This window comes from Phyllostomus discolor, chromosome 2 (genome assembly GCF_004126475.2).
Source record: "Phyllostomus discolor isolate MPI-MPIP mPhyDis1 chromosome 2, mPhyDis1.pri.v3, whole genome shotgun sequence".
Taxonomy (NCBI): Eukaryota; Metazoa; Chordata; class Mammalia; order Chiroptera; family Phyllostomidae; genus Phyllostomus; species Phyllostomus discolor.
Genome location: NC_040904.2, coordinates 154,643,844 through 154,669,809, shown reverse-complemented (window position 1 = coordinate 154,669,809; position 25,966 = coordinate 154,643,844). Strand labels below are relative to the sequence as shown.

General features: G+C 42.0%; 2 protein-coding genes and 1 long non-coding RNA gene across 3 annotated transcripts in view; 2 read left to right on the top strand and 1 right to left on the bottom strand.

Annotated features, from left to right (window-relative positions):
- The window catches only part of GNS (glucosamine (N-acetyl)-6-sulfatase), a 46,158-nt gene extending 44,346 nt beyond the window's left edge, over positions 1 to 1,812 (bottom strand). Inside the window, exon 1 of the mRNA XM_028532413.2 lies at positions 1,416 to 1,812. Within this exon, the coding sequence (XP_028388214.1) occupies positions 1,416 to 1,595 (180 nt within the window). The 5' untranslated portion in view covers positions 1,596 to 1,812. The remainder of the gene's footprint in view (positions 1 to 1,415) is intronic.
- On the top strand, positions 1,594 to 17,967 carry LOC118498457. Its single transcript, XM_036016548.1, has 2 exons — positions 1,594 to 1,691; positions 16,384 to 17,967. The coding sequence occupies exons 1-2, from the start codon at positions 1,594 to 1,596 to the stop codon at positions 17,267 to 17,269; spliced, it is 984 nt and encodes a 327-aa protein (XP_035872441.1). The 3' UTR covers positions 17,270 to 17,967.
- A 2,686-nt stretch (positions 17,968 to 20,653) lies between these two features.
- LOC118499038 lies at positions 20,654 to 22,088 on the top strand. The gene is made up of 2 exons (XR_004901535.1): positions 20,654 to 20,783; positions 21,445 to 22,088. It is a non-coding gene; the product is annotated as an uncharacterized LOC118499038 (long non-coding RNA).
- The last annotated feature ends 3,878 nt before the right edge of the window (positions 22,089 to 25,966 follow it).

Below are 25,966 nucleotides of genomic sequence, written 5' to 3'. Positions count from 1 at the left end.
TCTGAACAACACATATTTAAGCAATGAATTCTGTTTTCAACAGACATGTGAAAGCTTTAGCTTTTAATTATGCTTTAATCACTAAACTATTATTAATTTTTGATAGAGGTGACTTGCTTTTTCTGGATAAAATACTTCTCAAGAACACAAAAGGTATTTTCTTTTCTTTTTTAGAAAAACAAGGAGTTTTGTGAGGAGGGTAAGCGTAGCTGTTGGAATGATGGAAAAAAACAAAGTAAAATCCAGGAGGGCAATTAAGTCCAGACTCTTCAATGTCAATGCAGCTGAGTAGAAATTAAAAGGCAATGAGGCATAAGTGGCAGGAAGTGTGGAGTCAAAACGCAAGCATCTTAAATATCAGCTAGAAAAGATTCTCATACTTTTGAACACAGCTCTGAGTAAGAAATATTTTAATTTACAATGCAAAAAATATGGATATGCTTACTTTAACCGCTTGTACTTCAGATATTTTCTATTCTACACTATTCCACAGAAAAGTGAAAATGCTGGTAGTTACTCACTAAACTGATTTCACAACTCACTTATGGGCTGAAATCAGCAGGATGGGACACTGAGCTAGGGTGTTACCACACAGTAAAAGTTAGGAACCTCTTGCCTGACTTGTTTTCATAATCTCAGCATTTTGCTGAAAGCAATGAGAACTGAAAGGAAGAACACAATAAAGCACTGTGTTATCAGGGAGTAAAGGCAAGCTACTTTTGGGGCTTGAGTAGAGGTTTGGGTGGATACTCCTGAGGGTCATAATCTAAGATAAAGAAGCAAAATTTTGGGGAAAAAATGAAGTCCCCCGACAACACTCACTTGATATAAAACAAACTATTAGTATTCAGTGCATCAGCCAGGTGTTCAATTAGGCTAATTGGATTTTCTTGATTCATGTGCCGCAGAGCACACCCTGAATAGTTCGACAACCTACCTACCAGAGTAGTTCACTTATTTTATAAATATCAAGCACAGACACTGTACCCAGGGACAAAGGCAGAGGTGGCCTAGGTCCTCACAAAGGGAGCTGGACTTGTCCTCTAATCCAAAAGATAATCAAGACTTGCATATTCTTAGCCAACACCTGCAGCTCATTGGTTCAGCCCATCCCTAACCAGCGTCCACCTGTGTCTGCGGAGCTAGTACCAACTCCGCAGCAGTGAGTTCCAGACCAGAAGCTCTGTGTAACGCGTGTTATGTGTCTATGTAGAAGAGGTGCTGGAGCGGGAAGAGGAAATGAGTCCTGAGACTCCTCAGACCTGCGTAAAGGGCCTGGCGTGGCAAAAGCAAAGCTACACAGAGTCAAGGCAGCCAGTTCACGAGCGCGGGGTGAGGACGGGAAAAGAGAACAAGAAACCAGGGAGTCAGCCCGAAAGATAGAGGGGCGGGGCACAAACAAGGACAGGAGTTACCATGCCGCCGAGCACTTCGTCCTGGTCGTCGGTGAGGAGCAGCACCACGTTGGGCCTCCGAGAGCCCGCCGCCACCCGGGAGACCCCCAGGCAGCAGCCCAGCAGAAGCAGTAGTGGTGTTAGGCTGCAGGAGAGCTGGTGACGCCGGGGCCCACCTGGGGCCAGAGGCAGAAGCCGCATGGCGGACAGGGCTCCGGGCGGGAGGCCCTCGAGGCCGTGTGTTGGGACGCGCAGGTGGCTGAAGGGCGAGACGCCGCAGGAGAAGAAGGTTGTACCGTGAAGGCCAGGAGCCGGAGTCAGGCGTTTTCTCCCAGGCGCAATCACGTGAACCCGGCGGGGGCGGAGCACGCTGTGTAGTCACGCGGCCTGCCCAGGCGGGGTGGGGCTGCTGGGCGAGAGGGAGGGCCTGCGGGAGCCGAGGGGAGGGGAACCCGGAAGTGGGCGGAGCTGGTGAAGAATACCGCCCAACGCAGGATCTTGCTTTCTTCAGGCTCATGCTCCGGTTAGCTTCTGGTGGAAGTATTTCTGAGCCCGTGGTGCAAAAATTAAAACGGAGCTAAGATAAGGAGAAAAGGAGGAGGGAATCAGCCAACAGCAATTAAGAGAAAGGGCTATACTTACCAGTTAGTAAGATCAGCTGGTGGGCAAAGTCAGTTTACCTTGTTTAATCCCCAAAGCCAAGGAACACTAATTGAGGACCCTTATATTTAATCGGTTTTACTTTTTTTTTTTTTTTGCGACTCAGCTCTTAAATTTTGAGCTGGATTCCAAGTCATCTCTCTAATTCCCCATCTGTTAATAGTGGTTTAAACCAAACCAACAATTTGGGTATCCTGATGGCCTAATATTCCTCAGTGAATCTTTGACTATTTACCATACTATTTCTTGGTGCATTTTTGAAAGCCCTCTTAGAAGATGTTGGAGGATGTGTACTTTGAACAAAAACAAAACCCCTGAAACATCATGGTCACACAAGCACATTAAGTACTCTTTAGGGGGAAAGTTCCATGAAACTAGGGCTCCAAACATTGATGTGGTGACTCTCCAGCAGCTCAACCATGCCCCTCTGCCGAAGTCTATGAAAACAAACACCGCTGGCAAGATGAGCTGTCATGCCTTATTCCCAACTCAGAACAATATGCTGAACCTCCTGGCTCCCACAGGGTGTATTTTCTCCAAGCTGGATCATCCCACACAAACAAGCCTTTCAAAACTTGTGAAAGCACTATACCATAAGGTAAAAATAATTGTGGAAGTACTTCAAAATGTCATATATTTAACTCTAAGTCTTAGGCAAAAGAAGCGTTGCCCTAGTTTTCTACCTGGTGGCACATTCTGAACCAGCGAGCCAGAAAGAGGATTCCATGTAGAACCAGGTTGAGTTGAGGGAACAGAGATTAAGTTTAGGGAGGCTGAGGCAGCTGGAAGTTGTGTGGCAGAGTTTGAAAGAGGAGGTAGCTGTGTAGATGAAAAGTTCCATAAATCTGCATAGATATCCTTCTGAGACTTTGTTGAATGCCAGGGTGTGTGTGCATAGGATGAAGGCACCATGAGGTAAGACAGTGATTGACTAAGAAATAGTAATTCTCAAAGGGGGTGATGTTTGAAAACCATCCAGTAGAGAAAGTCTTTCTTAATCACAAGGCACATTCAGTTGAGAACCCAGAAAGGTTATACATTAGTAGTAGAGCTAAACTATCCTAAGTGAAAAGTACTGTACACCTATGATAACAAAGTCTTAAATACAAGTCTCAAAGTATTGAGATAATCTGCAAGAATAATAACTTGCCTGCCAAACCAAGATCACCACTCTTTAAGGGAAGACTACAAAATCTAAATACTCAGTAATGTGAAATTCACAGTGCCCTGGATCTGATAGAAAAATGACTACACAGGCCCCCAAACAGGAAACTATGTCCAATAACCAGGAGAAAAATCAGTCAATAGAAACAGATAATAAATGACAGAGGTGAAGGAATTAACAAATCAAGGTGTTAAGACACCTACTGTAACCATATGTCATAATATAGTTTAACCAGATCTAAACTGGATATCCTACACAACATCATATCCATCTGTCCAATTGATGACATCATGCTGATCTGGCAGGATGAACAAGAGGCATGCTGGAATCTTCGATATGACACATGCTTTGGAGGTTGGGAGATAGACCTTATGAAAATTCAGGAACTTGGCACTTTAGTAAAGGATTTTAGGGGTCCAAGATGTGCCAGGACGTTGCCTCCAGAGTAAAAACAAATTGCTATATCTTGCATTTTTTTTGGTACAGAGAAGGAAGCATGGTGTTTGGTAGACTTTTTTGGTCTTCTGTATGTAACCCATCCTAACTAGGAACACTGCCTCAGCCCATACGGAGTAGCTCCCCCTTTTCTGCAGTTTTACTTTCAGCAGTTTCAGTTACCAGCAGTGAAATGTGGTCAGCAAATATTAAATGGAGAAGTCCATTTAATGGGGAAATAAACAATTTGCAAGTTTTAAATTGTGTGCCATCCTGAGTAGCTTGAAATCTCACACGAGTCCCCCTTTGCCCCACATGGGGTGGGCATCCCTTTGACTAACTCACCAGTCGGTCATTTGGTAGTTGTCTTGGTTATCAGATCTACTGTTGAGGTTTCACAGTGCTTGTGTTCAAGTAACCCTAATTTTACTTAATAATGGTTCCAAAGCAGAAGAGCAGTGGTGCTGGCAATTCAGACACGCCAAAGAGAAGCCGTAAAGTGCTTCCTTTAAGTGAAAAGATGTGTATAGGAAAAAACATAGAGATAGAGTTCGGTACTATTTCCAGTTTCAGACATCCATTGGGGGTCTTGGAATATGTCATGCCCCCCCTCCATAACAGGGGGACTACTGTACTGAGGGTTGCAAAAGACTGCAAGCTTTGAGTGGTACCTGGAGGAAAAAAATGCTTTGTAGCAGACAGGGCTGGCTACATAATCTGTGGGTTCCAGTGTGAAATAAAAACGTGGGGCCCTTTGTTTTAAAAAAGCAGGAAAAAAATACCACGGAAGCTACTAAAATATAAGGCCTTTTCTTTAAAAAATATATTACTTTCAAAATTCATGTTATAGTGATATATGAGTAACACCATAATCTTACAAAATGCAAAAATATATTCTGGTGTTATAATTTATATAATAAATAATAACACCATATTAATGTGATATCTTGATTGATTATGTGTTTTTTCTGGCTTGCTTTCCTGCAAAGTTATTTCTTAGGCCATCAAAATGTATACTTTTAGCAACTTCATATTTTTAAACAATTTTTATTAACTGATTTTAGAGATAGCAAGAGGAAGAGAGAGAGAGAGGGAGACAGAAAGAAAGAAATATCAATATGTTGTTCCACTTATTTATGTACTCATTGGTTGATACTTGTATGTGCCCTGACCAGGGATTGAACCCACAACCTTGATGTATCTGGACAACACCCTACCTAATCAGGTCTTACAACATCATTTTTAACTGATATAATTGAAAGCAGTGTCAGTTGCCCTGGAAAATACATTATTGCCAATCATTTTTTTAAAGTCCTTACCAGAGGATATGTTTATTGATTTTAGAGAAAGGAAGGAGTGGGGAGAGGGAGGGATAGAGAGAGAGAAAAATCCATCAGTTGCCTCCCACTGGGGATCAAACCTGCAACCTAGGTTTGTGCCCTGTTGCAGATGGAACCTACAAACATTTGGTGCACAGGACGATGCTCCAACCAACTGACCCTCTTGGCCAGGGCTCAAAGTGCCTGTTTATGCATTCTGTCACAGCATCTTCAATTGCAAGGAAAATTAATTTTAAATTGTTTTTATCATTAACAATTGGTTCATCGGGAGCTTCATACGAAAATAATGTTCTTTTCCATCAAATGTGACAATCTTTAAAATAATTTTTATCTATGAGCTTATGGATATTTGATTTGTCACATTGCCTAAGTTTTCAAACTCTGAAGAATTCTAATAATTTTTTGATATGCTTTGATACAATGTCCACATGTGTGTTTTGGGGAGAGTAATAATTTACTGATACAGTGTATTTCCTGAAAGCTGGTAGTTCCTGTCCCAGGTCTCAAAAATTTGTGCAAATGTTGCAGAAATGGGATTTAGAGACAGGCAAGCTATACTCCCACAGAGGTCCTAGCCCTGGCATTATGTAGAGCCCCTTTTCCTTCTACCACTGCTGCTAACTGCTGCTTCTCTACCGCTCTGGCCACTGTTGCTCAGCTCTGGTCTTTGCCTTGAGGCCCCAAAGCTCCCTGGACTGCCCTGAGGCATGGGCACGCGACAGTTCTTTGATGTCTGCCTGCTGCCTGCTGTATGCCCTGACCTGGCTTATCTCCTGTGCTTATGCTATGTTCCTTACCATTGGCCTTCACTTAGAAAATATAAAGTTCAAAGATAAAATTGTTAATAATTTCAGGATGGTGACAGCAAAACATTAAGCCAAATGTGGAGACTTGCTGGGAGTAAGGCTCGGTGCAACTGCAGAAGTCACATCCCGAAGTCTGTCCTAGTGGCCGGTCCAGCCTGTGACACAGGTAACTTTTCTGCATGGGCTACATGCTCTGGAAGACTCTAAGGTATTCTGGGTGTCAGTAGTGGGAAAGGATGCAGTGTTGAATAAGCCTCATTAGAAAAATCACAATTCAGGTTTTGGAGTAGGGTCATATCTAGAGCAGGAATTACACTTCTTTTGGAAACACAGCTCCAAGTGTACTGGGCCCTGTTAGAGATGGAACTCTTGAGTGTGAGGCACCAAATGATCATGCTTCCTGAGCTATCCATCATGAGCTGGGTACTCTTGGACCCACCAAGTCACAAAGTTGGTCAGATCAGCAGTAAACCTACATAAGATGAAATGGTACATCCAGAACGAAGCATGAGCTGAGCAAGGCCAGAGGGCATATGAAACAAGTGCATGAAGAAGTAGCCCAGACTATCCCATAATATCACTCATTATGGTTACCCCAGTACCCCTTGCTCAGCTCACACCTAGGGCACTGCATGACCAGCTGATGGAGGAGGAGAAAGTCTGGGCTTGGTTTATGCATAGAACAGCTTGGTGTATGGGTGCAAGGTGGAAATGGACCACGGTTGCATGACAGCCTAACTCAGGATTGGCCTTGAATAACAGTGGTGAGAGAAAAACATCGTAATTGTTAGAGCTTTGGTTGGTGCACACGACTATCCAGTTTGTATGGAAGAGAAGTGGTCTGAGGTTAGAATATGTACATGGACTCATTGGCAGCAGTGAATGGCCTTGGATGACTTGGTGATGAGCCAGGCAGGAAAATGACGAGGTCGGAAATATGGAGTTCTGGGATAGAGCCATGGGAATGGACATATAGGAATAGGCACAACTGTGAAGGTCTTTGTATGACATGTTCACCCTTCACTATGGAAGAGGCACTAAACAATGAATTAGACAAAATAGCTCAGCCAGTTGTTAGCCAGTCTTTGTTAGTGGCTACCTAAGTGCTGGCATGAAGGCCCCTCACTTACTCTCAAAAAATGTCACTTGAGTACAGGAGAGAGATCAGAATTTCCATTTCTGGCTGATAGGCGTTGAGCAATCACAACCTGTCTTTTTTACTATTGCAAAGGAAAGGTTATACTCTGTTATTTTGAAATCTTGTGTAGTAATTAAATATTAATTAAGTGTAATTAGATTAGAAGATTTCTAAAGTTCCTCGAAGCACTCATATTTTATGACTTAAATGTCATTCAACATTAATAGCTCTTATTCGACCATCTATTATGTATTACTATGTGTTTCCTAAGGTCTGTCTAAGGCTTGGTAGCTTTAACAAGTACTAAAATCCTGTTTTTAACGTTTCATCACAACTTTTTGAGTTGAAAAAATAAAAGCCTTCCTCATGTATAGTTATTAAACTGAAAATAGATTTCATTGTATTCCAAGCATGTAAATTGTAATGAGCAGCTCTTACGAGCAACAGTGAGCTGCCATGGGAAGGAGCTGAAACCCAGCAATGACCTCTTGCATTTCTCTTGTGACTTGGCAATGAATAATCCTCGAAGATTAAAGCAAAAGGTTAACCGCCAGGTTTTACAAACCAGCCATTGCAAGAATAATCAAAGGTTTTGTCATAGCAATTCAGTCTTTATGTGTGTGTTTGCACATGCTGAAAAATGATTAAATTATGAAAAATGTTGAGAATCTTGTTAAAGTAGTTTTATATTGTATAATGGGTGTCAGAAGGTTGTTGGTATGACTCTGATACAGGTTTGGAAATAAATTGAATGTTCACAGTCTGTAGGTTGTACACTAAATTTACATAGATTGCATTTGATAGACTATAGTAAATTGTACTCAACTTCAAGATAGATTCTTCTTAGCTTCTTGTAAATATAATGCAGTATTGGACCTTGCATTGGTATAAAATAGGTAGTATAGTTAAATTTAATAGTTATATTAATAGTTACATTTAATAGTTTAGTATAGTTATAATTTAAATATTAAAACTAAAGTTCCAAGCAAATTAAAATACTGATTATTATCAGTAGCATAATTAACCATAGTAAATTTAATTTTAGCTATTATCTTCACTTTTAATTATATTTTATTGATTATGCTATTACAGTTGTCCCATGTTTTCCCGCTTTACCTTCCTCCACCTCCCACTCTCTCAGGCAATCCCCATACCATTGTTTATGTCCATGGGTCATGTGTATAATTTCTTTAGCTACTCCATTTCCCATACTGTATTTTACATCCCCATGGCTATTCTGGAACTACCTATTTGTACTTCTTAATCCCCTCATCTCTTCATCCATTCCCCCACATCCCCTTCCCATTTGGCAACCATAAAAACATTCTCCATATCCATGACTCTGTCTCTTTTCTTCTCATTTGCTTAGTTTGTTTTTCAGATTCAATTGTTGAAAGACAGAATTTTATTGCCATTTTATTTATTGCCATTTATTGCTATTTATATTGCCATTATATGCTATATATTGCCATTTTATTGTTCATAGTTTGATCTTCTTTTTCTTTAATAAGTCCCTTTAACATTTCATTTATATTTTATTATTATTAATGGTTTGGGATGATGAACTGCTTTAGTTTTTTCTTGTCTGGGAGGCTCTTTACCTGACCTTTGATTCTAAATGATAGCTTTGCTGGGTAGAACAATCTTGGTTGTAGATTTCTGCTTTTCATGACTTTGAATATTTCTTGCCATCCCTTTTAGCCTGCAAAGTTTCTTTTGAGAAATCGGCTGATAGTCTTAAGAGGATTCTCCTGTAGGTAACTAACTGCTTTTCTCTTGCTGCTTTTAAGATTCTCTCTTTATCTTTAACTTTTGGCATTTTAAGTATGATGTGTCTTGGAATGGGTCTCTTCACATTCTTCTTGTTTGGGACTCTCTGTGCTTCCAGGACTTGAATGTCTATTTCCTTCACCAAATTAGGGAAGTTTTCTTTCATTATTTTTTTCAAATAGATTTCCAATTCCTTGCTCTTTCTCTTTTTCTTCTGGCACCCCTATGATGCAAATATTGGACTGCTTGAAGTTGTCCCAGGGGCTGCTTACACTGTCCTCATTGTTTTTGGATTCTTTTTTCTTCTTGCTCTGATTGGTTGTATTTTGCATCATGTTCCAAATCATTGATTGGATTTTTGGCTTCATTCACTCTACTGTTGTTTCCCTATAAATTGTCCTTTAGTTCAATTAGTGTGTCCTTTGTTTCTGACTGGATCTTTTCTATGCTGTTGAGGTCCTCTGTAGGTTCTTTGAGCATGCTTATAACCAGTGATTTGAACTCTCATTTGATAGATTGCTTTTCTCCATTTTGTTTAGTTCTTTCTCTGGAGTTTTAATCTCTTCTTTCATCTGGGCCATGTTTCTTTGAATCTTCATTTTGACAGCTTCCCTGTGTTTATTTCTATGTATTAGTTAGAGCTGCTGTGACTTTTTGTTTTGGTAGCATGGCCTAATATAGTAGGTATCCTGAAGGGTCCACTGGACCCTTATCACCCAAGTTGGGTACTTGTGGTATGTTCTTCATGTGGGCTGAGTACACCCTCCTCTTGTAGTTGAGCTTTGGTTGGTGTTGGAAGATGAATAGGAGGGATTCACCCAGGCCAGTCAGCTGCAAGGACTGGCTGTGGCCACTGACCACCAACCTCCACCCTCCTTGGAGGATCATCTGTTCAGGGGCAGGGTGGTGGTACTCTCTTGTGGTCTGTAGCTGTCCACTGAATGTGCAGACCCTAGGGTTTCCTGGATGGTGCAGGCCAATGTCAGCCTCTACCTGTGTTTTGCCTGAGGCCACTCTGCCTGAGCTACAAAGCAATCTGAGATGGCTGCTACTTGTGCTGGGGTTGGAGATTTCCAGGCAAAGTCAAGCTATGAATTTAGGCTGGCTATTGCTAGAGCTTGGCCTGGGACCACTTAGCAAGAGGTATTGGGGCTGGGGGCTCACTGAGGTCAGCTTTTGCTTGTCTGAAAGGATTTAGGAAGTTGTGAAGCATGAGCCAAGACTAGCCACTCATTTTGAAAAACCACTGTTAAAAGGTCTAAGTTGGGTGAGACAAACCCTCAGGAGATCTCCGGGGGGTGAGGGAGCAAACAGTGTTAGCTAGGTTGGAGTCAGAGATATGGCACCAGCCTGCCAGCTCTGTGGCTCTGTCAGGGGAGAGTTCAGAAAAAGGACAATGGCCTTTGCCCACCTTTCTGTCTGGAAGAAAGCTGTCCCCCAGCTCTTGCCTTGATGCCAGACACTTCAGTTCCTTCCTGTATGTATACCTCTGGTGCCTTTCAAGCTGCTACCCTGGTGTCAGAGGTCAGAGGGAGTGAGTCTGAGTAAGTCTGTGTGGGTTCTTAAAGGAACTGCTTGGGACTCTAGAAATGTCTTCCATGATTCAGTCCCTGCTGGTTTTTGCAGCCAGAAGTTATAGGGACTTATCTTCTTGGCACTGGAACCCTGGGTTGGTGGGCCTGGTGTGGGGCTGGGACTCCTTGCTTCCAAGAGATCTCTCCTGAATTTTTATCTACCACATGTGGCTGTGGGACCAGCTCACTCTGTGTCTCTGCCCCTCCTACCAGTCTGGATGGATGTGGTTTCTTTAATCCTGTAGTCGTCAGATTTCCATTCAACTCAATTTCTGATGGCTCTGAGAGATGATTGTTCTAGAATCAGGCTGTAATTTTGATGTTGTTGTGTGAGGAGGCGAGTCATGTTTACCTGTGTCACCATCTTTGCTGGTGATCAGTCATGATCAGTTTGAAATCATGTTCTATTAGATTGATGGTTCTCTCTTATATCCTTCCAGTCACCAGGCAGCAGTACTGTAGTGTACAAAAGCAGGCTTCTGTTTGCTACTTCTAGGACTCTATTTAATGGAATACACTTTTCTTAGGAAAGTTGGCAATTGGTTGCTTATCTCTAGTTTTATTAATTCAGCTAATCAATTCAGCAAATATTTGAGTACCTACAATGTGGCAGAGACTGTTCTGGGTGATGGGCATATGTCAGTGAACAAAACAGACAAAAATTCCTGCCTTCAGGTGCTTATATTTCACTGGTGTGAAAGTCCATATAGTTGTGTAAGTCCTCCTAGACCTGAACCTCTGTTGCCAGCCTTTTGTCTATGTGACTTAAAACACCTGTCAGGTGAATAATTACTCTTTTGAAAACTGGGACGTTCACTTCCTAAGGAAACAGTTGTTGAAGAGCCACCTGCTAGGACTCCTGCTGTATGCATATACTACAATTATGAGCCCCTATCCTGCAAATTTCTGTCTTGTTGGTGGAGAATTACCCAGAACTGTTTACAGCTAAACTGGCCAACTTGGGGCTCCTTTGAAAACCCCAAGTTAGTTTGTCTGTCTAGTCAATTAGAAAAAGGTTATAGGTTGGGTGGGGGGGGGATGGTGAGGGGAAAAAGGAGACAAATGTACTTGAACAACAATAAAAATATTCAAAATGAAAAGAAAAAGAGAAAGACTATAAAACTAAGCAGTGACCCAACCTTGGCCCCTAATGGAAGAACCTATGCTACTGGCTGAAGCAATTGGAGATTTAAAAGATAACACTATGGAACCAGATATTTAGTTGTTTGACAAAAAGGAAAGAAAATTGTGAGAACAAAGCTACAAACTTGACTTTAAAAGAAACTTATGGGTAGGTCCCAAAGACCAACCACTCCCCTTCGATTGCATACAACATCACATATTACAATATGTCCATGGCTTAACTCACTGGAATGCTGATAAAATGGTTTTATAGGGGACAGCAATACTCCTGGAAGCCATTTCCATAGGTACCTTCCCAGGCAGACCCCAAACACCAAATCTTTCCAAAGCACAACCCTGGAAAGCCCATACATACCTCTGTTGGGCATTTCCCCTTGTCATTAGGACCCTTTAAAGTTTGGCAAATGGACTTGATTCAGTTGCCTCCTTCTCAAGAGTACAAATATGTGTTATTAATAATTTGTATGTTTTCTCATTGCGTGGAAACATTCTCATGCGGCAGAGCCACAGCCTCATCCATAAATTCCTTGGGGAATCCCCTCACAGCTCCATAGTGACTGGAGAACTGATTTTCACAAGACAAGTTGTACAATCTGTTTGTAAGATCTGGCTGACTTTACATTTCTGTTGTGTTTATCATCCCCAATTCTCTGGTCTTGTAGAAGAGACTAATAAGTCATCAAAATTCAATTGGCAAAATCCACAGAGTCTTTTAATCTGCTTTGGTCTAAAGTCTTTCCCTTGGTATCACTCAACCTAAGATCTGCTCCCTTTGGCAAGCATAGATTGTCTCCTTTAGAAATTATTACTTGGAGACTGGTGAGATTAGATCAAGTTATGTATGAACCTGCACTGCTGAAATAATACCTGTTTACTCCAAAACCTATAAGGGCTCTATGACTCCCACACATAGAGCAATCTCTCCATGGCTTGCTTCTGGAAGGCAGAGATCTACAAATCATGATCTCTAACCTGGAGATTATATCTACGGGAAATGCCATCTCCATAAAAATGCCCTTCAGTCCTAATGGAAAGGGCCATATAAAGTATTGTTAACTAACCCTTGTGCTGCTAAACTTAAAGGTATTGACTCACAGATTCATGTTTCTCATTTAAAAAGGACACCCACACCTGGGTGGTCATCTCAGCCTACTGAAGATCTTAAGCTGAAAATCTCTGAACAACCCAAGATCACCATTAGAATTTTTATCCTCAGACTGAAGCAGATACAGGTAGCTTTCCCAAGACCTTGGGCCAGGCCAATCTGTCATATACGATTCCACACAGCAACTCTTGCACTGTTCTTTCATTTGAGTACCTTTGTATCATTTACTGATTGTGTTGGTATCATCACCTTTTTTTTTTGTTTTTGCCTGAACAAAACTCTTGAGAAAAACATTCTTCCTTTTCCTAGCTCTTGAGTCTGACTTCAAGATGAACATGTTCAGATTCTTATGTCTGCTTACTGCAGTGACTGTTTTCATGGTCCTGCAACACCCTTTTGTGCCTGCTGTCCAATGATTGCTCAACAGTACTAATTTAACTGCCTGTTGGATATGCAACTGAGCTAACAATACTCACGATGAACTGGAATTTGTGGCTTGGCCCTTAAGCCTTGAAAGCTTACAAAACCTAACTAGACATAACTCCAGATTTAAAGTCCTTTCTAATTCTCAAACCTCAAAAAATGTTGATGGAACATATGGTTTTCCTGTAGCCAGATCCATACATAAGGGCCCCAAACCCCCTAAGGAATACCCATAAATACAGTCTGGATTCTTACTGATAACTTGCCTACTTGTTTTGAAAATATAAATGGTTCAGACATACTATTGGATTTTTGTCCCTTTAAACATGTGTAACTACATTCTCTTGTATGACTTAAATAACTGTGAGTTCACAACTCCATAGACTTTAAGGAATCATGATGTTACTCCTTATGGTGGCTCTCTAGTGCTGGAAAATTGAAAGAATAATGCCATTCACATTTGGACTTTTTCAAAACTGAACTTTGAACTGGGCTAAACCAAGGGGCTACTTCCCGATACAGTTTCTGGAACTGGCTTTGCATCACTAAACTCCCTATTAAAAAATAAAATTTTTGCCCTGGCTGGTGTGTTTCAATGGATTGAGCACCAGCCTGCAAATCAAAGGGTTGCCAGTTCGATTCCCAGTCAGGGCTGGGAATCGAACATTTCTGGGTTGCTGGCCAGGTCAGGTCCCCCGTAGGGGGCATGTGAGAGGCAATCACATACTGATGTTTCTCTCCTCTTTCTCTCTCCCTTCCCCTCTGTCTAAAATAAATAAATAATCTTAAAAAATACATTTTTCACCTAGAAATGAACATAAACAATAAATCATGGGTTGCATAGTGTATGTTGGCTTGCCAGCCCCAATCACAGCTCTTTCAAAGCAATTTATGTAATGCTTTTGAAAGCCTCCCTTTTTTCTGTCTTTATAAACTCTGTCTCTTTCTCTCCCCACCCCTCAGAACACATTGGGTTTCTACCCAAATCTGTGACTTCTAGATTTGCAATTCCTAAGGCCCTCAAGTAAAACTTTTGTTTGTCTTGCCCTGGATGGTGTGGTTCAGTGGACTGAGCATCAGACTGCAGGACTGCAAACCAAAAGGCTGCCGGTTTGATTCCCATCAGGGTACAAGCCTGGGTTGTAGGTCAGAGCCCCAGTAGGGGGCAATCGAGAGGCAACTGGTCAGTGCATCTCTCAAAAACCCCAACTTTTGTTTACTTTGCAGTTCTTAGTCAAAACTGATTGACACTGGCAGAAGACATAGTAAGATGAATCAGTAGATGATATAGTATGTTGGGCAGTGGTGAGTATTACAGCGAAGGAGAGACCAAGGAGCGGGGATAAGGGCATACTGGGAAGGAATAGGGGATAAATACATGCGGGTATTTGGGGGAAGATCATTCTAACACATGCAATTTGCTTGAATTTGCTTTCCTTATTTTGTTTTGCCAATTTCCTCTCCTTAGACAATTTGATAATGATGGAGAATGGGACATAATTTTCAAGTTCTGATTAATTTGTTGTAGAAATGTTGACTCTCAGTGACCTGCTGTTTTTCCTGGTCTTTTTCACCATTCCCTTTAGCTCATTTTGAGTTTTTTTTTTATCCATAGGTCTTGACAGAGATACCATAGATGAGGATGGTGCTGAAGACTAGCAGGTATCACATCTCCTACTGGGCTGAGATAGAGAGAAAGGGCTGGGAAGTCAACTAAGAAAAGAAATCCGATTTCAGTGTTTCCCTTAATACAAGTCCTGCTTGTTGCAAACTTGGGCATATGAGGGAAGGCTCCCAGGACCCTGCTCAATGCCAGAGACGGCAGGGAAAAAACCTTAAAAAGAAAACCATTAATAAATAATCCTATTCCATTTATTTCATGCATTTTTAATTAAATGGATTAGTAGTAGTTAACACAGTTATACAATATTTCTAGTATAATTTTAAATTACAGATACCTAAGGGAAAAGTTCTAAAACTTTTACTTTCCTTACCTGAACTCCAATTTCAAAAAGGGTCCTACTGTTCTGACTCTATGTGTACGTGTGTTGTGGGGGTGGTGTGGAGGGACCCCAGGTTTCCACCTGGAGGCCAAGACTCTGTTCTAAAACTGCCTTGAAAAGTAGAAGAGTGCTGAAGGAACATCTAGCACCACCATTGTTCACTGGGTGCACAGTTGCTTCTTTTACCAATTCGGCACGCACTTAATGGCATTGGGAAACACGTGTTCATCCATAATGAAAGCTAGACTTTGGCTTTAAGAATAGTTCAGTTTATTCTTCTTTGTGAACGGGCAGTTACTTAAACTCTGTGCCTCAGTTCCCTCATCTGAAAAGTGAGGATAAAACAGTACTTACTGTATTTTGCCCACGTTTTGTGCTCATGACATGTGGAATTATTATACCCATGGCATGTCATCATTATACCCATGTGTAATGTGCATCCTTACTTTTCCCTCACAAATTTGGGCAAAACCGTGTGCATTACACATGGCAAATACAGTGCCTTTGTAACTGCATAATGACGTTAATTTATTGTGGTAATTATTTCACAATATATGAAATACAAATTAGTATGTTGTACACCTGAAACTAATAATGTAATATGTCAATTTGACCTCAATTAAAAAAACCCCTGCTTTATAGGATTAAAGTGAGATGGTGTCCCGGGCTCCATTTAAAAAGAACAGTGCCTAGCACAAAGACACTAAAAAACGCTGACAATTATAACTAAATTTGCAAAACTATCTACACTGGAGGGGTACCTCAGAGTTCTTCTGTTGAGGACTTCTGTAAACAGACATCCCTAAGGACACCATGTAAAGTTTTGGGTTCACTGTGAGAGCCAGCTACATCGCTTTATTAGTTTGGTCGTCTCGTGGGCATTTACTAAACGCTCATTCTCTCGTCGGTCTCGTGCCAGGAAATTAGTTGACTTTCATCCAGTGCTTTCTTTTTCACTGACGGTCACAGCTTTATTACATCTCAAGTAGATGCTAGGGCTTCCGAAAAGTTATTGTCAGCAACTACACTAAGAACAGCTCGAAGGGCGCCTAGGTCTGGTGGGAAGGCGACGCGGGCTGGGAGTCGTGCCCCCGGATTGTGAAGAAGGGAGCCCCGGGCCGCTGCCTATTGATCGGTGTCCAGAACACTGCGGGGCATTATTTCAACCGGTGGCTGAAGACGCTGCAGGAATTGCTCTCTTTTTGAGTTAATCACGTGCTTAAAAGTGAAGGTGGCAGTGGCCAGAGCGCCCTTCCCCCTCGGGCCGAAATCCGGCCTCACCTGTTGCAGGTGTCCCCAAGTAGTCGCGCGGCTTGGCCCCGCCGCTCTGCGCGCCGCTCGGAGCCGGGGGCGGTGACTCTGACGCTGGCGGGGGGAGGTTAGACGCCCGGGGGATCCTGAGCCCCCTCGCACCGCGCCTGGCCGAGGGCACCCCGCGGGGAGAGGCCGCGCCTCCTCCCGGAACTGGCCGGCGCGGCGGGGCGGGCGCTGTGGCAGCGGGGCCGCCGCGCGCGCCGGGCCTTGGAGGTCCTTCCTGCAGTAGGAGGCCGGGTCCTGCGCTCAGAGCCCGAGGCGAGGCCGGAGGACACCCCGGAGGAAGCGGCTCCTGAAGTGCCCCGGGCTCCATCCCTGCGGGGGGTGCCCCCGGGCTCCTGGGATTCCTGGGAGGGCGAGGAGGACCGGGAGCCCGGCGAGCCGCTCGGCGGTCGGACGAGCCGCACGGCGTCCCTGGTGAGCGGGCTGCTCACCGAGCTCTACAGCTGCACCGAGGAAGAGGAGGGGGCCGGCGGGGGCCGAGGGCCCGCGGCCCGCGGCGACAGCCTCGATAGCTCCACGGAGGCCTCCGGCTCCGACGTGGTTCTGGGCGGGCGCGGCGGGGCGGGCGGCTCGAACGTGCTTCAGGAGCTGCAGGAGCGGCCGAGCCAGCGGCACCAGAGGCAGTACCTGCAGCAGAAAGGTGAGGGCCTGGGAGGGGAATCCTGGAGGGGTGGGGGGGCGGCGGGAGCCGGCCCCTGCCGGGTCTGCCCCGGCTGCAGCGCTCACCAGTGTGCACCCGGGCTGAATGAACCAGCGCACAGACACCAAGTTTGCAGGGTCTCTTTTCATCTGTCGCTGGTGTCCACGGGGTCACGGATGCATGAGTGGACGTATTTCTCGTCTCCCCCACCCCCAACCCTTCCAACAGTCGAGTGGAGCAGCAGTGGTTGGAGAGGTAGCGGCGGTTCTCCACCCCACCCCACCCCACCCCATGTGTTTGTGGGGTCTCAGAGGGGCTCGAAAGTCGAATTTCTAATTTCTCCAGAACAGCTGTGAGGACAGGTTTGGAGTTTCTGACAAGTGTACGTGAAGTCCCAGAGGGCTCCGGGAGAAGAGAGGTGCCTGGGGCTTTAACAAACAATAAAATAATAAAATCAATACAATAATCCGCCCCGCTGGTCACACCAGTTGGATAGTGTTTAACCAGTGAGGCAGAATAATGCGATAATGCGGTTTCTAAGCAGAACGAGTGAATTCCGTTTCTGCCAAACGTCTGGTTTCAAGCAACTCGCCGGCTGGCGTTTTTATTAGTGGGGGGCCCTGGAGTGCTGGCTTCGTCACAGGAGTCAGCCGCTGGCGGGGACCTTCTGTTGGAGAGGTCATCCGAAAACGGCCTTGGTTTTCAGGGGGAAAGGCTAATTGGGTGTTTTTCTTGCTATCAGACTCTGATGCTGTGCCCTAATTGAGACCCCCCCCCCGCCCCCGCCTCAACTGTTCATAAATAGCTTTTCTTTCTGGTACAAACACAAGTATTGCAGTTGTCTTTTCAAAATAGATGTAGCAAGGCCTTGATTTACAAAATGAAGTGAGGTGTGGACAACAGATGCTAAGCCACCACCACGTTTCTCCAATTAATGTCCTTGTGCTAAATAACCAGGGGAGAGGGGAAAGAGAGAATTCGTACCATGTAGAATGACCTCCTGTTTCTTCTAATTGAAAAATCAGACTAGCTGTTGCCAGAAAACAAAACAAAAAATAACCAGAAAAGGAATGATTCTGTCTGCTTTATCAAATCTATGTAACAGTTTTCAGCTTCCTCTTTTGGCTTCCTAGTGATGATTATTTTCCTCAACTGATTGTTGTTACAAATGACTTCCACCTTCCTCCTCCTTCCCGGGACTTTGCTGGAGTTGTGCCATTTCATTTTATACAGTTATCTGGCTGTTCTCAGAATGTCTGTTTATGCCTGGAGTTCCGTAGGGCGATAGTTCTTCACAATCTAACAAAATCACCTCTGAAGAATTATGATTTGGCTTTCTGTTTTCACATGGCTGTTCACTTTTCACTACAGAGCAAATTTGGAGGATTAGTAATTTCCTTTTGGAAGAGGGAATTTGGCAAATAATGTTTAAGGAAGTGACAGTGTAGCTTTTTAAAAATTTTTTACTTATTTATTTTTAGAGAGGGAAGGGAGAGAGATAGATAGAGACAGAGATAGAGACAGAGATAGAGATAGAGAAAAGCATCAATGTGCGGTTGCTGAGGGTCATGGCCTGCAACCCAAGTATGTACCCTGACTGGGAATCGAATCTGCCACACTGGTTCGCAGCCCGTGCTCAATCCACTGAGCTACAGCAGCCAGGGCGTGACAGTGTAGTTTTGCAAGTGGATTTCAGATGAGTGACCACTCAGTAATCATTCATAAGACCTGTAAGACTCCGACCTTTATTTATTTGAGGCACCAACATGGTTTCTCAGGGAATCTACGCTCTCGTCTCATTGTTTTCCTTTAGAGATGAACTTTGGAGTCAGAATGCTTGATTGATATCCTGCCACTGTTCCTTACTAACTGTGTGGCCTCAAGCAAGCGATTTAACCTGTTTGTATCCTTTTCCTCACTTATAAGTAGGGATAAGAATACCTGCCTCAGAGGGTTGTAGTGAGAATTGTGTGAGTTAATGTGAAATTCCTTAGAGAGGAAATTGGCCACTGTTTATCATTTGATGATCTCATTTTCCCTATTTATTTAACACTGTGTTAGGAGCTATAGCTCACACCATGGGGCTTAGATAAACAAGACTTTATGCCTGTCTCCAGAATGCCTATGTACCAGCAAATTTCCAAACGCTGAAGGTTTTTCCTGTACTGGACAATATGTGTAATTCAGAGACCCACAGAGCTGTAGGTACCTTAAGAGTCACTGACAATGACTCCTGTGGAAGATAGTACAATTTAAATACAAGATGATGATATTCCTACCCCGAGAAGGACAATTTTTAAACATTCAAAAAAAGGACATTTGCTCTCTCTGAAGGAATCTAAGAGTGAGCCTTGAATCTCCTCCGGTAGCTTGTTCTCATGTTTGATCATCTTTTTTGAACCCAAAGAGTTTCATTTAACCTAAGTGAGCTCTTACTTCCCATTATATCCCATCGTGTTTGAACTCAAGGTGAGAGGAATAACTGCTCTTTGTTCTCATCTTCATAGACATTCCTTAATCTTATTTAAGTCCTATTTATATTAACATTTATAACAACCATTAACAGCTGTTTCTAGAATAATCTTGCATTCTAAGCATAATTTGAGACCTGGAGCACTACCTTGCCTAAGATCACACAGATGGTTGGTCAGTCCAAAGGAAGTTTTTGTTCACTCAAGATCAAATGGCATTTTCCAAATGATGTGGTCAGCTATGGCCACCGCTAAAACACCCTCCTGCACTTCTCTTAAACAAGACCCCAAATGCTCACTCCCTTTGACCTCTGAAGTATTTTTACTACTTTTGAACATTCCTTTTGTTCTCTTCTGGTACTCTCTGGTTTCTCCAAATCGTTTTCAACATGAGTAGATCCAGACTCCACACAGGGTCCCCAGTGAGGGCCTGGCCAGTGCCAGGCTGCGTGGAAGGCTTGTCCTCCCCTCGCTACAGTGACTTATGATAACATCAAGTGTGGTGAACAAAACTCCCAAATTGTAATGACTGTTCATATAAAGATTGCTGACATTTCTGATTCAAGTCTTTTTTTACTTGTAGAAAACTGCTGTTGAGAATACTAGCTTTTGAATGCAGAATTATTTTTAATTTATCTGTTTAAAGGAAATGCATTTTCTACATATTTGAAAAATTACTGAGTCTCTAAGATACCTAATAGTTAGGGTATTGGAAGACTGTGTATTTAAAACAAAACCAGGATATTCACATTTGTCTGCTTTAGAAAATGTGGTAGTATTATTTACTTTTAACTGATTATTTATAAGCAAAAGTGAATACTTTTAAAAATAGTTGTTATCAGCTATTAGGATTATCATTGATGTAACAGACTCAAACGATTCTTTTCTTGTAGCTTTGCCTCTGAGCACATTAATGATACAAAATGTACATTCCAGTTTTCAAGCACTGAAAGGCAACTTTGCAACCAGAGCTAAATATGCTAAAAGTAAGAGACTTGCTTACATGTTACAGGATCAAATTGATTTTACAGTATTTGTCTCATGGACAGAGTGGAAATGGATGAGTGACTTACTTGATCAGAGTATCTTCACTAAGTACACATAGTCCTGGGTGAGAACTCAGAATTACTTGCTTTAAGTAGATGCTCTAGATAATTTACGTTAAACGACTAGTATCATGTTGGTACTTGTATTCCTCTCAGGGTGTTTATTGCTCTATTTTCTTTTCTAATAGGCACTAATGAACTGAAGATGATCCTTCAAGAGCTTAAGAACAGAATTGGTATTCAGTCGGCGAAGTTACTCCGGCAGCTGAAGCAGAAGGATAGGCTCGTGCATAAAGTCCAGAGGAACTGCGATGTGGTGACCGCGTGCTTGCAGGCCGTGTCGCAGAAGAGAAGTGAGTGCTGGGGGCGGGGGTCAGCCCTTGTGCTGCCTGTGTGCGACTGGCATGTTAGCGAGCTGAGCCAGTAGTCGCTGCATTTCTGAATCTGTTGAAAAGTTTTAAATGGAATGTTATCCCCTCAGAATTAAGAACTATGAATAACTGGTACAGTTTCCAATTTATTTTTCAGTTAAAATGTGTGTTACATGTCTGATGTTACAAACTTAGTTTTATTCTAGATTTGCAGTAGTACTTCACTGTGACATTGGTTATTTTTACATGATGCTAAATAATAACTGAAGTCTTTATTTTAAAAACAGCATCAAATAGATACAACCTAAAAGGCATGCCTTTTTTCTTATTCTCTTTGTGTTAATAAGTGAATTAAAAATTAATTTGAAAGAAGGAGACTCTTGTAACAGGATCTTACAACTTGCTCTGAAACCTGAAAAGGACAAAATATTTTAACAAGTAAACCCATCTAGTATGTAATCCATTTGTAACTAAGAGATGCATGGTTTGTTAGTTGAGTTAAAAGTAGTTTAATTAGTAATGCATGTCAAATACCAGATATAAAGCCTTGTGAGTTAATTTTATAATTCTCCATGCAGTAGTTTTATGTTTTATTCTGCTAACATTTCCCTATTTTTGTTTTGTATTCTTTGTTAACATGCAGCATGGCAGAACAGTATGTTCAGGTATGGTAAACGTAGGCACCAATGATGTGTTTTGCTAAAACTCCTGTGGCAGCTTTTCAGGTGCATGTGAAAGTTGCCTCCTATTGTTCCTTTACTCTGTCACGTTTTATATATAAAGTGACACTTCCTAGAGGCTTTCTTGTAAGTTCCAGATTCAGATGTATTTCTATTGATAAAAGAATTCTCAGGGCTTGGTTAGTTTCAGATAACATTAATGACTTAAATGCTATTCTTATGTTTATTATTAAAAGAAAGTAATATGTTTTCTTCCTTCTCTTTTATTATAACACTGTTATTCCCAAGTTATTATTCTTGCTAGTTACTAAGTAAGGTTTCAACATAATGTGTGTTAAATACAGTGCTGCTCGTTTGTCACACTGATACAATGGCCCATAAAGAAGGAGGAATTAATTGAGTAGACTGTTTTCAAAGGGAGTTTTCTCCACAGCCAGTTGTCTGAGATGGCTGTAGAAGGAGGGTATAGATATAGCTATAGATGTGTCTATATCTATTCATAAAAAACTGGCATGCATTATAAGCACTTCACATTTTCTTCATGGATTCTGATTGATTCACAAGTGTCCAGTAAACATGTTATTTTCTTCATTTAAGATACCTTGATTTTGATTTTTCTCTTTTCAACTCTGTTTTTACCTACCCATTGTTGTTTGTACCAGAAGTTAAAAGCAGAGAGGTAAATGCGTGGAGTTTGGATGTGTGGGAAAGTGTAAGGGGGCACAAAACCAGTGTCAGGAGACAGGGAAGAGTGTCAGGCTAGCCTAGGATCCTGGGCTAATAATTACCAGGGACTGATAATCATTTAGAATTTGAACTCATTTGCCTGATGAAAGGACCAGCATTTATGTCTTTTTGCAAAAATGTGTCCACAAGCACCAATTTAATTTGTAAATTGGTGAATGCACACTTCCCATATATTTAGGTGATGTGAGCTCCATCCAGCACAGTCTGTATGTTGTGGATGCAATGAACAAATTCACACGGACTGCAGAAGTCCTGTGGAGAAAAAGGGACAGCATGGCCACTCTGAGAGAGAGAGAGAGTACCCTGACCCTTGCCTGGACAGGCTTTTATTGCTTTCTAATAGCATACATCACAGAAGGTTCTCATTCATTATGCTCAGGTTTGCTTTATGTGATTACTTTTTACAGATAATAAAGGAAAGGATGTTGCTAATTACTTCTTGCAGATTAACAAAGAAAAAATGTTGCAGATGCAAGGGAATGATAAGAATGATCGGTCTGGTTACACTCTGTCCTTGGGAGAATTAGCACAGACCTCAGGAAGTTACTTTAAAGATATGCAGTAAACATTTGGTGCTTCAAATCAGTGTGAGGGAGTTTTAGCAAAAGCAAGCCTCAAAGCAGCCTAGGTATAATGCAGGCCTGGTTTCCCACGGGAAAGCTGATCTGTGGGTCTGGCTCCTATGTGCTGACTCGCACCTGCCGGTTTTCCGATAGGGCTGGGCTACATTCACCATTGCCAAGCGGACTGGTTCCCTATATTTAGGATTTGTCTCTAATGCTAGACAGGGTTTTGTACTTCAGACAACATGAGATTAATGACCCTTTTCCTGGGGAGTTCAATTCTCACCTTGGTAATCAGGCTCTTAAATCAAACAATATATTTTTGTTAAGAAATGATGATGCATCAAAATTATCTTTTTCATCATATGATACTGTTTTATAATGTAGGGAGACAGTTAGAAGTTTGACTAGGTAGTTTTTGTTTTAATCTCTTGTAGATCTCCAGAGGTTAGATGATTTGTGAACTAAATGCCTGATTCTAGTAGTTGTATTTTTGCCTTTTTCCTCAAGGTCAACTGATAACAAATGTGTTTAATTAGAGTTCTAAAGAACTGAGATTTCACTATCCCACTGACTTTCCTTTTTAGCAGTGATTGGCAGCTATGTATTCAAATACAACACACCCATGCAAAAGTCCAGATAACCTTTATTTTTCCCACATGGGTTCAAAGCTCATAGATCTTTCCATAAGTAACTTCCCCCTTTCAGAACATGCTATGGAATAAAACTATTTTAATATTTTATTAAAGTGTGTTATTTCCTGTTGATACACCAAGGGGGATTCAATAATTTTGAAATAAGAATCATAAGTTAGTGTGGATTATGAACCAAATGACTAGATCATTTTTATTTCTAGCACAGGTGCTGTACCTGCTTAGACTTCATGGTCTCCTAACCAAGTCTTATGGTAGACCCCTTTACTTTAAAAGTGGGGTAGGAACAAGAAGAGTGGGATCAGTGTTTGCTTCTAGAAGAGCAGATGTTCCCCTTATATTTAACCATTCATCTTAGGATAATCATGGTATAACCAATGTAATATTAGTAATAAAATCAATGATGAGATTGGCAGCAGCTGTAACTACTCATTATGTACATTCTTTCTGCCAAAATGTTGGTTTTATCTCTCATGGAAATTCCAAAAAGGTATGTATTGTTAGGCACATTTTGTTAAGGAACTGAGATTCAGAAAGTTTAATTTGCTAAGGTCACCTAGATAATAAGTGGTTCAGATGGAACTGGAACATAGATGTCTCAAAAGTCCACTCTTTTTACTGTAAACTAATGTAAGAGGGTTCTACTTTTTCTCAGCAATTAGATGGATACTTCTGTAATATTATTGGAATATAGGTGGAACAATAACAAATTTGTAGCATGCATAGGAGATAATACAGTTTCAGGTTTGTGTATTCTGAGTATGAGTCTTTGAGATATATGTGCTGCGAATACCTTTTCCACCTTTTTTATGGCTTGCATTTTCACTCTCTTCAGAGTGACATTGAATACACCACAGTTCTTAGTTTTGTGAGGGGGCACCCAGATTATCTTCTGGAGGGCAGGCCCCTTGTAGTACAGGTTTCCCCTCTAGGTGAGTGTTCTAGGAACCCATCTGTATCAGTGTAGCAGCTGGTGGTGTTGTGAGAGGCTGTGCTTGGCCTCAGTGAATTTTTTTTGAAGACTGTCTCAACGTGTTTTCCCTTTTCATGATGGGTGATTTACGAGTGCATCTGCCCACACCGTGCTGAGTGTTCAGCAGTTTTTGACCAAAAACAGCATGACCCCTGTGCCCCACGCTCCCCATTCACCTGAACTCACCCTGAACAACTATTTTTTGTTTCCCTGGATGAAAAACATCCTCAGAGGGAAGTGTTTTGCCTGTGTGGAAGTAGTGTAACAAAAAACAGCAGAAGCACTAAAAGGCATCCAAATCGATGAGTTCAAAAATTGTTTTGAGCAATGGAGAAAAATGTCTCGATAGGTGTATTGCATCAAGTGGAAAATACGTTGAAGGTGACTGAAGTTTAAACATGCAAGAACAAATACATAATTTTTTATGAATATTGAATAAATTCAGTTTTTGGGGGGTCCTTCCTTGTACATAGTTCAATTTATTAGTCTTTCAGCATTTTGCAGGGCTGGCTTCAGGGGCACGTGGCTGTGGAGTCACACAGGCCCTCGTGCTAAGGGGGCCCCACTCTCGGTTTCCTGCTCTCTGCTGCATTCTTCAAGTCCCACAAATTATGTAGCCAGTCCTGACTTTATGGCTGGTACTTCTATCCTGTTTAAGAAATATTTTTTCCCTCTGGTCACTGTCAGCCTGTCTTCTATTTCAATGTCTCTGGTTATATTTTGCTTGTTTCTTTGTTTTGTTGTTTAGGTTCCTGTTAAAGGTGTGATCATATGGTATTTGTCTTTCACTGACAGTGATTAGAGGGGAAAGAAGAGGGAATTTCAGGGGAGAATAGGAAGGGTTTACAGGAACAAATTTAAAGGACACATGGATAAAAACTATGGGGGGGTGGTAATGGGAAGGAATTGGGGAGGGATGGGTGGGCAGGCTGGAATGGGAGTAAAAGGCAGAAAACTACTTGAACAATGATTAAAATAAAAATAAAAAAAAGAAATCTTTTTTCAATGCCAAACTCATGAAGAATTTCTTCCACATTATTTTCTTATAAAATATTTTATTTATTCATTTTAGATAGAGGGAAAGGGAGGGAGAAAGAGAGGGAGAGAATCATCAATGTGTGGTTGCCTCTCGTGTGCTCCCGACTGAGGACCTGACCTGGCCTGCAGCCCAGGCATGTGCCCTGACTGGGAGTCAGACTGGCCACCCTTTGGTTCGCAGGCTGGTGCTCAATCCACTGAGCCACACCAGCCAGGGCATATGTTTTTGAAGCTTTGTTCTTTTGTTTTTATATCCGGCTCTATATCCACCTGGAACTGATTCACTGTGTGATAAGAGAACGCCCTTTACCACTGCTCTGCGGTGCCATTGTTGTATAAAGGCAGGTGTCTGGCGTGTGTCGGTCTCTTTTCAGGCTCTTACTTTGTCTTATTTGTCTCTCCTCGAGCCAATGCAACACCGTCTTACTTATTCCACTTTTAATAGCTCTTAATATTTGATAGTGTGGGTTCTTTTTTTAGTTTTTTGATAGTGTGGGTTCTTATACCTAGT

Bases quoted from the DNA above. Each gene is read 5' to 3' on its own strand.
- LOC118498457 (XM_036016548.1), top strand. From the start codon at position 1,594: ATGGCGGACAGGGCTCCGGGCGGGAGGCCCTCGAGGCCGTGTGTTGGG. The intron at 1,692-16,383 runs GTGAAGGCCAGG...CGCCTGGCCGAG, and splicing joins CAGGAGAAGAAGGTTGTACC to GGCACCCCGCGGGGAGAGGC.